The 12,968-nt window shown below is 38.3% G+C and overlaps 1 protein-coding gene across 4 annotated transcripts in view; it reads right to left on the bottom strand.

The window, feature by feature from the left end:
* KDM4C (lysine (K)-specific demethylase 4C) overlaps positions 1-12,968 on the bottom strand; it is a 354,050-nt gene that overhangs the window by 150,197 nt on the left and 190,885 nt on the right. For 3 of the 4 annotated variants that reach the window (XM_015571205.1, XM_006774842.2, XM_015571206.1), the window contains 3 exons: positions 8,778-8,968; positions 5,493-5,731; positions 1,998-2,311 (listed from right to left, as the gene is read on the bottom strand). In XM_015571205.1, coding sequence (XP_015426691.1) covers positions 1,998-2,311; positions 5,493-5,731; positions 8,778-8,968 — 744 coding nt within the window. The remainder of the gene's footprint in view (positions 1-1,997; positions 2,312-5,492; positions 5,732-8,777; positions 8,969-12,968) is intronic. The other variant, XM_006774843.2, reaches the window with a different exon arrangement.

The raw sequence follows: 12,968 nt of genomic DNA, 5'->3' as shown, positions 1-12,968 counted from the left end.
ACAGGTAAAGTGGTAACATATTTGGCATATTCCATGGAGCCCAATTATAGACAGAGTGACAATGTTCAAAAATTAACCTAACCCTAACCAGTTTGGCTCAGTGGATAGAGCATCGGCCTGCACACTGAAGGGTCCCAGGTTCGATTCCGGTCAAGGGCATGTGCCTTGGTTGCAGGCACATCCCCAGTAAGAAGTGTACAGGAGGCAGTTGATCGATGTTTCTCTCTCATTGATGTTTCTAACTCTTCATCCGTCTCCCTTCCTCTCTGTGAAAAATCAATAAAATATATATTGGAAAAAAAAATTAACCAAATATTTCTTGAGAAGATTTACTACAGCTGATTGCTACCAGAATACACATAGTACTACACTGGATAGGAAGAAACACTGCTCAAAACCACACAAACATGAGATGGATGTGTATTACTTAGAGGGGCTGTCTGACACATGGTGTAAGAAAAGAGTACTAATCCTCCTCTGGCTGGTGTGGCTCAGTTGGTTGAGTGTCACCTATGGAGGGGTTGCCAGTTTGATTCCCAGTCAAGGCACATACTCGGTTTGCAGGTTCAATCCCTGGTTAGGGTGTGTACAGGAAGCAACCTATCCTTGTTTGTCTCTCAAATACATGTTTCTCTCTCTCTCTCTCTCTCTCTCTCTCTCTCTCTCTCTCTCTCTCTCTCGTCAATAAAAACATTTTTTAAAAAGGAATATATAATCACAAATAAAATGATAAAGGTTCTTAGGTCAAATCAGAAAATTGATATATATATTATTTAACATTTTTAAACTACTTATAAGTAAAAATTCCAAGTGGATTTCCTTATCTAATCTCCCTTGCTACTCAAAGATACGAAAAGAACTGTGGCGATTGAAATGAAAAGGAGGAATGAAGAAGTGGGTCTGTTCAGGGGCCCACTCTATCAGCTCCCACAATTGAGGTTCTTCTTACTCATCCACTTGAATTCCTTCATCAAGTTACACAGGTCAAAGAGGTTAATGAATTCTGATAAGCACTATACATAGAGTGTGTGATTGCCTGATCCACTCACAACCTTATGGTCACAGCAACAGTTTAAGCTGAAACCATATGACATTCACATCATATGAGAACATATGAAAAACAGGGCGGTCCCATGCAAACAGATAGAATGGAGAGCTTGGTAATCAAGAGGGGTCTTGAGTTTTCCAAGAGGTAAACGGCCTGTTTCTGGTAGTGAGCAGGGCCAGAAAGGTCAGCCTAGCCCTGGAATCAGAGTCCATGAGGAACATATCAGGGGGAGGCATGACTAGGGGAGTCTACTATTAAAAGTAGAGGCTATAGGACTTAAAGGAAGTAACTGTTGGCAGGAGGAAATCAAAGCCCTGAAGGTAACTCATCTCCAGTCTGGTTAACATTGCAGGTAATAGAACCACTCTGTATCTTGACTGTATCAATGTCAATATACTGTGATATCTTCGTATATAGTTTTCCAAGAAGTCACTATTGGGGGAAACTGGCTACACAGGAGCTTTCTGTACTATTTCTTATAAGTACACTAGAGGCTTGATGGATGAAATTCGTGCAAGAGTAGGCCTTCCCTCCCCCAACTGCCGGCACGGGCTTCCCTGTGGCACCTAGGACCCGGGCTTCCCTCGCAGCCCAGCTTCGTCCAGACGGTTGTCTGGAAGGATGTCCGATCTAATTAGCATATTATGCTTTTATTATTATAGATATGAATGTATAATTATCTCAAAATAAAGAGTTTAATTTTAGAAAAATTTAAAAATAAAATTAAGCTCCAACATGTGGCAAAAAATTCTATGCTTTCTGAACTATCACCATGGGAGCCAGAGCTCACAGAAGGCTTACCTCCCAATCATGGAAGAAAATATGATGAAGACCCATACATTGTGAAATGTTATTTCTGGCCTATAGCACGATTCAGATGCACAGCACAGCTTTCAGAAAGTCCTCTCATCACACAATAAATATAGTAAAAACAGACATTGCCACATACACTGGGGACTCTGAAACCATTCCTCTCTCCACTGGGGACCGCTGGGACTTCCCCAGGTTCAAGGCCACTCACACGGCTTTCCACATTACTGCCCTCTCCTTCTGTCAACCAACTGTTACTCTCAGGCACTGAGGAGCACGACTCTGGTAACTTTGACCATGGATGTTTGGGTGGGTCTGATTCCTTGGGGGTCAAATGGCCAAGAGATACAGAATCAGCAGTTTCTCTGGTGTTCGAAGATGGAATTATGGCATAGGCTTGGTCATCTTTAGTTTTTATTTCCTCCTTCACAGATGTATTTAAGCAGCTGTTTCCTGAGGAGTAAAACAAAAGACTTAATAAATCTTGCATTGTGTTATTAGTGAGTACAATTGTTAAACTATTCTCAACTAACTTTCTATCTTCCAACTTCCCCTGTACTAGTAAACTTCCACGGACAAAGGTAGAAAAGGTCATGGTAGCATCATGCAGCCTTCATAGTTGTTAAGGTGAGACCTTGGAGTTTGGCAAAAGAATATACTTACTGACAAAATAAGGGATTAAAAAGAGGTTCAACTACAGACAAAAGCCAGGACAGCAACAATAATTATCCAAAGCAATAGCAATTTGAAATATTTCTAAAAATAAGAATTATATTCTAATATATGATGCTAACAGGTGCTACTGAGGAAACATTCCAGTTCAGAGGATGTATGTAAAGAGCACATGTAAGGCTAAGTAGATACAGTAAAAGTTACTTCCTACACTAATGCTGTATCATACAATGATCATAAGCACTTCTCCATTGCCATCTCTATTCACCCTCCTCCCTCCCTTACACACACGCATGCATTATTTCACCTGTCACATACTAGCTATGGTGCTGAACCTAGACACATCTTCTATTTAAGTGTTCTGCCAGGTATCTAAACCTGAGGTTAAAATGCAAGAAAATGTGTAATAAAACTGTGTGCCCTTGGCCTAAATGACCCAGTAATTAAACTCTGGTAACAGACTATAAACAAATAGCCATATGTTTTGCATAACCGTCTTCTCTGCACTGCTTGTGCTGTTTCCTTCTCTGCCTGCTCCACCTTCCTACCTCCTATCCATTTATCTCAAGTCAATTCAATACCACCTACTTCAAGAAACACTGCCTGTCCAGCCTCCTGTCTCTTCAAGGTGTTTCCCTGTTATACCAGCAACATTCTATGCAATCTCTAACATGGCACTTACCACACTGGCTCTCCACTAAAGTATAAACTCACTGAAGAAAGGTCTATGATTTAAACTCTATTAATAAAGACATTTCAAGAACAAAAGGTAATGAGCATGGAGCAGCAGCTGAAGGTCAGATGAATTAGGACTATGATAAGGACTTTTTTTACACTATAAGTGGAATATGAAGAAAGAAGAAACAAGTGGGGATAAGACCTAAGCTACACAAAACAAAGGAGCCAGCAGCGCATGCTCACCTTCTGGGGAGTAGCCCCACCAGTTCTTTCCCCTCTCCTTCCCCACAGGTATGCACCTCCTAAACCCTAAAGGACCCCATGAGGCTTGCAACCAGGGGAGCAATGGGCAGTGGCCCCTTGTACCACACTAACCCCTGAACCTGATCCCAAAGCCCCCTTTTCTCTAATTGCCCAGAGAGCTAGGGCAGCCCAGCCTAGGCTCTCCATTGCTTCTTCTATGCTAAGCCCTTTCTCGTTCTACTGTCCCCAGCTTTAATGAATATTCCCACATAGTAATTAATAAATAAATAAATAAATAAATAAGCAAGCAAGCAAGCAAGCAAGCAAGCAAGCTAGTAGTTTTCAAAGATCACTGCCATATAGAGAACTGACTAGCAGAGGTTTCTAGAGTGGACACTGGCAAAACAGGAAGGAAGCAATTTCTACAATAACCCAGGCAAGAGATAATGGTGTCTTAAAGGAGAAGAAAGCAGGGCGGGGGCGGGGGCGGGGGAAAGCAATGGCTGGATTCGAAGAGTCTACAATTGAAAGACAGACTGGTGGAGCGGTACAAGAAGAAGATAGGAATTACCAATAAGCTCGATTAGTAAAAGGACAAATGCCCCACCATATATTAAAGCGCCAAAGTGTTAAAGCAGTTTCAGAGATATATGCAGTTTCAGGGGAAAATGTAAAGTAGTTGAGACTTGCAGATGATGGCTTTAGGATAGAGGAACAGCCAAGGGACTACACATACCATTTCCCAAGACTAAGTAACATTTGTTGTTCTTCTTTATTTTTTTTTTAATTCTTTATTGTTGAAAGTATTACATATGTCTCCTTTACCCCCATTGACCTCTCCCCGACTGCTCCCACCCCCAGCACAGGCCCTCACCCCACACTGTCTGTGTCCATTGGTTATGCTTATATACAAGCATACAAGTTGGCCCTCGAGTCAAAAAGTTTGCGCACCCCTGATACAAGTCCTTTGGTTGCTCTCTTACCTCCCACACCCCACCCCTCTACCCACCCCTGTCTTCCCTCTAAGGCAGTGGTTCTCAATCTTGGCTGCACATAAGAAACACCTGGGAATCTTTTTAAAATCCTGATTTCTGGGCCCCATCCTCCGGAAATTCTGTTTCTTTGTTACTAATGTTGTAGCCCCACCCCATAACAAAGAAACAGAATTTCCGAGGATGAGGCCCCAAAATCCGGATTTTAAAAAGATTCCCATGTGATTCTAATGTGCAGCCACGGTTGAGAACCACTGCTCTAAGGTTTGACAGTCTGTCCGGTGCTTCTATGTCTCTGAATCTATTTTTGTTCATCAGTTTATGAGTGAAATAAGCCAAATCAAGAAAGGTAAGTATCATATGATCTCACTCATTTGTAGAATATAATGAACAACATAAACTGTTGTTCTTTTTTAAAACTTTATTCTTTATTTTTTGTCTTAAAATTAAGTCAAAACTAAGAATTACCTATGTTTGGTTTTCTCTATTCCATATGAGCTCAAAAAAAGCTTTCTAAAAATGTAGTGTATATTGTAAATTGAGTTGCACAAAAAATATTTTTTTCATTTTAGAATCTTTTTTTAAATATATTTTTATTGATTTCGGAGAGGGAGGGAGAGGGGGAGAGAGATAAACATCCATGATAAGAGAGAATCACTGATCAGCTGCCTCCTGCACACCCCCTACTGGTGATCATGCCTGCAACCCAGGCATATGCTCTTGACTGGAATGGAACCTGGGACCCCTTAGACCGCAGGTCAAGGCTCTATTCACTGAGCCAAAATAGGTAGGCCATTTTAGAATCTTTCTATTAAACCACACAGGACCTGCTGGCTGTATGTCTCACAATTCCACTCCATGTAGCAGGGGTGCGCCTGACCTTTACAGCACTCCCTTAGCTTCCTGACTGAATTACCCCATAACTCTAGAAGGCTTCTTGGTTAAGCTATGTGGAAAAGTGACATTTCTGTCCCAGTGAACATAGATCAAAGGCACAAGATCATCAACCACCTACTAGTTATATGTGAAAAAATCAGCCAGCTTCTCACCTGAGAGCCCGACATTATCTGATAGATTCTGGTCCAGCTGCATCCTCCTAGCCGAGGCCACTCCCTCTGAAGGTGCTTCTGTGTTCTCCAGCTTCACTGCTGCTTCTGGCTGTTCACTGACCTTGAGGTCATCTGGGTCTGGGTCAGGGGTAGGGCCCTGTGCCGCATCGACTGCAGCTGACACTTCCTCATCCTCCTCATTCTTAGGCCGCTTTGAGTGAGAACTAGTACACTGGAAGCTATTAACAAGAGAAGCTGTGGTCAGAGCAATGTTTGCAAAGAACAGGATAAAACATACCAATGCAAATATTATTTTCACTTACTGAAAGAAGAAAAAAATTGATAGTTTTTTAAATTATTGTGCAGAGATTATCTTCACAATTAAAAGATTAATTTTAATGTTGAAATCTTAAGTCTTAACAACAATTCACTGAAAATTAAAATTAAGCCCTAGCCAGTTTGGCTCAGTGGCTAGAGCATCAGCCTGCAGACTGAAGGGTCTGGGTTCCATTCCAATCAACAGCACATGCCTGGGTTGCAGGCTCGATCCCCAGTAGGAGCATGCAGAAGGCAGCCAATCAATGATTCTCTCTCATTATGGAAGTTTCTTTCTCTCCCTCTCCCTTCCTCTCTGAAATCAATAAAAATATATAATTTTTTAAAATTAAAACAATGGTAAATAATTGATTATTAAATACTGTTGAGGGAAGTCTTTGTTAAACGTTTATAACAATATTGAAAGAAATCTAAAAATAAAAAAGAAAGTGAAAAATGATGACATGGGGGAAATCTAATCAATAAATCAAGTATTACTTAGGTAATGAGAAACAAAGAAGAAAATGAGGAGAGCCCATAAAGCCATTGTTAAAATCTGTGTAGGTTTGCATTCCAAGGTGAACAGGTGACCACATTGCCCTGAATTTTGTGTAATTCTTAAGTTTTCATTAAAATCATTAAAAATAAATGCCAAATCATCATTAGCTAAAGGAAATAAGAAGAAGGACGGTCAACTGTATATATTTGATGTTTATATCAACTTATTATTTTCAGAGTGGACACCATTTTTAATTTTTTCCTCTTTCAGTATTTTCCAGCAAGTCACTTGATAGCTTTGTCATAGATACCTTTCATATATGACACAACATTTCTAACACTCATTTAGAAAAAAATGCAATTCAAATAAAAGCAATATGTATTTCAGTGCCCCCAAATACATACACATAGACACACAAACAACACCAGCATCACCATTATCATGTGTACTGAGAACCCATGCAATGGCCTATGTAGAAAATCTTCACATTACTAAAAGGATAGTACACGTAAAGTTAGATGATTGACATCTCTTCGAGATTTCAATGAATCATTCCCTTCATCAGATTTCCCTAGATAGGGCTTTACTTAAGGGAGTCAGAGAACTATGATCAAGCCGCAAAGCTGAGCATAACCAACAAGCCCCTTAACATTAGCTTTTCAAACTAAGTGAGTAAAGTCCACTGATTATTTTAACCTGATGAAGGCATTTCAAATCTGTTCCATGTCATGGATCAATGTCAACCCGAAAGGGCCACTGTGGTTAGTAACTAGGAGACCAGATCATACATTTAATTAAAGTATTATATTTTTTCTGACCATTAAAGAGCAATTTTGAACAAGATCTACTGGTGTTTCTTCTGAACTCAAGATTAACTACTGCACCCTCCCACAGCTAGTGTCTTTCGTAATGTGGATTAACATGTTTATCAAAGGCATTGACTCTGTAAATCTGTGTTTCCCAAACTTTTTTTTAATGCAACCCGTAGTAAGTTATACATTCTAGATGGTGACACAACACACACATACACACATACTCACACATGTCATGAGTTAATACTTACCCTTCCCACACAGGAAGGACTATGATACTTTTTATTCTATTTTACTTCCTAATTTAAAAATGTTGTTTCTAACCTATTAAATTGCTCTGAAAACTAACAGTTTGAAAATCACTGCTATAAACTATAGGGTGAAATAGAACACCTCAGTTTGAGTCCTGCTACTAATTCTGTGCCTCAGGGATTTCTCTCATAAAATGCGGAAGTTTGACTCCATGTTCTTAAGGTTCCTCCGCTCACTACCATTCTAAAATAGCAGAAAATAAATGTCAGGAAAAATAAAAGAGAATCAGAAAATGAGCATCAAAAGGGTGGGCAAAGATTTAAAATTACAGTGTTATTTTAGTTAATAGCAAAAAAACTGGAAACAAGCTACAGGTCCAAACACAGGGGATTAGTTAAATACATGCAGTCATTAAAAATCACGTTGTAGCAAATCATTTGATTACATTAAAACACTCACAAAACTGGTCATCAAATTGTTAATAGAGCATTGCCCCAATTTTAGAAAGGCATATAATACTATATGATATAGAATCAATATATATGTAAAGGATATATACAAAATGTTAACACTGGTTATCTCTGGATTGTGAGGTTATGAGTGATTTGGGATTCCTTCATTATTCTTTTCCTTATTTTACAAATTTTCTCCAATGCACAAATATTACCTTTACAATCTGAAAGAAAAACAATGAGTAATATTGGAGAGTAAAAATGTAATATAACCCTGGAAAACATCAAGAGCCTAAAAATGTTGCCTGAGGACCTGAGCAACATAACACATACCCTATTCAATGGGTTTTAAACTAGCTAGATGCCCGTGACAGGTGTAAAAGCTTCTGAAATGGCCCTGGCCACGAAAATGGAATGTAGAATAAAGTTCACGGGGACAACCATGTTACAGAAACACCACATGCTTGGCTTTCTATCTCATAAAAGAATAAAACCAAGTGTATAAAATGGAGCAAAAATTAGGTATCCCGATGAGAAAATTAATATCAAATGAAGAAGAAAACTACTGAAGTCAGAAAGAAAATCAGTAGCAAAATGAAAAGGCTGGAAATCAAGCTACTGAACTTAATAAAATATGGAGATGAATAAAGAGCACCACCAATACAACTTTAAAATACGTTAGTGTAAGAGATCCAAGAGGTTCTAGTATTGTTTTACTTGCCATGTGTAACAACTTCAGGAATATTCTCAAACACAAAATACAATTCTTTCTACTTCTATTTATTTATTACATTTCTCAAGAATTAAAATATTTTGTCTCAAATTTTCAGTAAGGTATTATGTAAACTTATGAGGAATAAATTTTCAGCAAAGCAAAAAGTCTTTGAGAATATCACATCATAGCCCATTTTAACTGCATAAGTACAAGTGTGATGGGGGAGGCCGGGACCGTTACCTCCTGGATGCTCTTATTTTCCTCCTCCTTTGCAGCCATGCTTTTACTTCAGGGGTGGTTTCCGGAGTAGGCTTTGTGTGATCAATGGTGTATATATCCTTTCCTTGTTTCCAAAGCTGGTATCTGTCTGGCTGAAATTTCTTCACAAAAATATCCATTGAAATTTTCACCATGTCATTCCTGCAGGTGCACTGAAACACAGAGGGGATGTTGTGCTTTAAACATTTCATAGCTACATGAAGTCACACTGAGTCCTACTTTAAATGTGACGCACAAGAATATTTAGTCACCACATAAATGAGGATGTTTCACATTTTCAAACATTCAGTGAAGGGTAAATTCAATTTCTTCTAAAGCAGCGGTTCTCAACCTGCGGTTCGCGACCCCTTTGGGGGTCGAACGACCCTTTCACAGGGGTTGCCTAAGACCATAGGAAAACACATATATAATTACATATTGTTTTTGTGATTAATCACTATGCTTTAATTATGTTCAATTTGTAACAATGAAAATACATCCTGCATATCAGATATTTACATTATGATTCATAACAGTAGCAACATTACAGTTACAAAGTAGCAACGAAAATAATTTTATGGTTGAGGAGCTGTATTAAAGGGTCGTGGCATTAAGAAGGTTGAGAACCACTGTTCTAAAGAAAGGCGAGAACCTGCATATTCACACTTACAAATGGTAAAATAATATGCTCAAAGGCATGGTAGAGTTGATAGGGAACTGTGTACCAGGAACAACTAAAAGGAAAGTGCACTCATTCAAAAGCATGCCTGCAACAGAAGGATTAACCACTCTCCCTTCAAAAGGCTGTATCAGTGAGCTGAATGCTGAAAGGTCTGTGAAGCTGAAAACATTGGGTTCACAAACAGAAATAGCCAATGAATGTGATTAGAATAATTAAACCAATGGGAAGAGGTAAATTTTCTTCAAGATAAATTTTAATCACATTATGTTTATTAACGAACATACTCTCAAAAAGTGGCCAACAATTAGGAACAAAAGAAGAGTCTCTTCTACATCATATCACATAAAACGCACCCCCTGCAAAACACTACTACAAACATATCCACTAGGAAAAAAGGAATAGTGGATATGATTATTTTGAAACCACTGAGACTTTGATTTTCATGGATATATACTTACCTAGCACCTAGCAGTCATATCTTATAAAGCACATTTCCTATAAAGACTTCACACAGGTTAAATTGCATCCAGCCCAAACTTCATCCAACAGGACAGACATTAATAAAATAGTGGTGCAAAATTGTCTCAAAGGTGTAACTATTATATCTTGGCAAACTCTAACACACTGGGCAACAGACTCGTTGACTCAACAACAGCTTTGAAACTCAATATTTTGTTGATACAATTATCATCTCCATGCAAATTAATTAGTTTTAATAATGTCTAGTCTAAAACTCCTTCCATAGAATTCAAATGATTTAAAAGTTCAGAGAACAACTAACATGCCCTAACTTCTTCTGCAAACAAACATGCTGTTATCAATGATATGATAATTCTTGCAATCGTCTACATTCATACTTAACATTTCCTAATCCATCTTTCCCCTCTACCCTTAGAAATCCAGTCTGTCATCAACTACCGAATTCTTCCTCTGAAATGTCTCCTGTACGAATTCCTTATACCAGTCTCTTCTAGCACCAATTCATCTTTACAGCTGTCACTTTAATCTCCCCCAAATGTCTTGTAATCTTTTGTATCTGAGTTCAATAGAGTGTAATCACCCTTTAGAATTAAGTCTCAATTCCTGAGCTGGGCATTCAAGGGCTCCAACATTTAATTCCACCAGTAAAATTTCCAGGTTTCTCTCCCATTGCCAGTAAACATGAATATTTCTCTTCAACCCAAGTATAGTCACGGGAGCCCAAGTGCCACAAATGCTTCCTCACCTCAGCACTACTGCTCCTACCACAAAGCCCTTCTGCTCACCATTCTGCTATCCAAAGAAAATTCATAATAAACACTGGAAGGAAACTGTATCGTTATGTCTGCATGTGGTACTATTAATCTACATCACTGCTTTCTATTGTTACATACAGAGAGAGTTCTAAGTCATTTTTTTGTACTCGTCTTGGCTTGGAAATATGTAAAATGAGGATCCTGAGAAATTTTAATAGATTTGGTTTAAGATGTAATATTTCCACTAAAGAAAAAAATGTAAGTTTAGACTCATCAGTAGAAACTTTCTTATAGTCTTATAGGGTTACTAATACTTGCTTCATGATAAATAAAATTGAGTGGACAATATAGGTACTGTAAGTTTCTTTGGCAAGGAAAATTCGGTCTCACATATTTCAATTTTCCATGACCTTCTCCCAGAAGTCTTGAATTTTATAAATATACAACAAGATCTACCACTCTGCTGACTGCTTGACTCACTGTAAATACAATAGGTAAATATTATCTTTAATTTTAAACATTCAGAAATAAAGTAAAAAATACTCAAAATAATGAAAGTAACAATGTCAGAGCCAAAAACAATAAGCTTCAGCAGCACAGTGAAAATCTATTCTTGTTAATACAGGAAAATAACAACATTCATCTAAACCCCTATGAAGAGTGAATGAGATTATCTAAGAGAATGCATAGTAGGAAATGAAGATATTAACAGTCTCATTTAGAAATAAAGAAACTTAGTGACTACATATTGGTACAAACAGCAATAACCAGAAACAGGTAAAACTTTTCAAGCAAACTATTTTTGAAATGAAGTCAAAATACTAATGTGAATGGCTTTTGTTGCTTTTCCTTTTAAGAACATACATATCGCCGAAACCGGTTTGGCTCAGTGGATAGAGCGTCGGCCTGCGGACTGAGGGGTCCCAGGGTCGATTCCGGTCAAGTGTTTCTCTCTCATCGATGTTTCTAGCTCTCTATCTCTCTCCCTTCCTTTCTGTAAAAAAGCAATAAAATATATTTAAAAAAAAAAAGAACGTACATATTAATTGTAAATGTTAAGTTCAAATATAAAGAGAATTATCAGGAAAAAAAATAATGATCAGGAATCTGTATACATTGAATTCTTCTATGTTCACTACCCTAAGATTTATTATACAGAATCATGATTATTTTGTTCCTGTCTCCAGGAAGTCCAATTCATGGTCTCCATTATTTATACTGAAAACCAACCATCTAATTTAAATGTAAAATACTTTTTAAAATAAGCAACTTTCTAGGACAAAAAATAGTAAGTTAGAATTTGAATTATAGAATTAGAAATTTCATATAACCAAAATATACGATTAAAAAATAAGAAGGTAATACTTAACAAACACCTAAAGTATTACTTTACTATATGTTTTTGTGACATGCAGCATGACTAATTTTTTAATTGCTTTTATGTACAAATTTCTGGTAAGGAAGGCTTCAAAGGTATGCAAATTAGAATGTGACCTTATTTGGAAATAGTAATTACTTATGGTCACATTGGTGTATGAAGATGCAGTTACCCAGGAAAGATGTGTGGAGGATCCTCTTATCTGATGGCGTGGGCACCCATGAGTTATACAACAGACCAAAACAGTTTTTAAAATTTTTTAAGAAATGCTGCCAGCCTGGACTCAAAGGGACAGAGGAAGCATGAAATGAAGGAAAATGACTCTAATGGCAACGCCACAATGAAGAAGACTGAGCCTCAGGCTCTCATCAGGCTTTACAGAGCACATAGAGATAGCCAACAGACATATGAGGAGCTGCTCAACATCACTAGTCATGAGGGAAATGCAAATTAAAACCACAGAGGGGAATAGCAACACTGATTAGAATGGCCATCATCAACAAATCCAACAAACTACAAGTGTTGGTGAGGATGTGGGGAAAAGGGAACCCTTGTGGGATTGACAACTGATGCAGCCACTATGGAAAACAGTACAGAGATTACTCAAATAATTAAAAACAGAGCTTCCATATGTCCCAGCAATTCAACTTCTGGATATTTATTTTATATATATATACTAGAGGCCCGGTGCACAAAAATTTCTGCACTCGGAGGGGGGGAGGGGTGTCCCTCAGCCTGGCCTCTGCCCTCTCGCAGTCTGGGATCCCTCGGGAGATAACGACCTGCTGGCTTAGGCCCAATCCTGGGTGGCAGAGGGCAGGCCCAATCCCTAGGTGCAGCCCCTGGTCGGGCTCAGAGCAGGGCCAATTGGGGAGTTG

The sequence above is a fragment of the Myotis davidii genome, unplaced genomic scaffold (assembly GCF_000327345.1).
Source record: "Myotis davidii unplaced genomic scaffold, ASM32734v1 scaffold408, whole genome shotgun sequence".
Lineage (NCBI taxonomy): Eukaryota > Metazoa > Chordata > Mammalia > Chiroptera > Vespertilionidae > Myotis > Myotis davidii.
The sequence above is the reverse complement of the archived record's forward strand: the minus strand, read 5'-3'. Positions and strand labels throughout refer to the sequence as shown.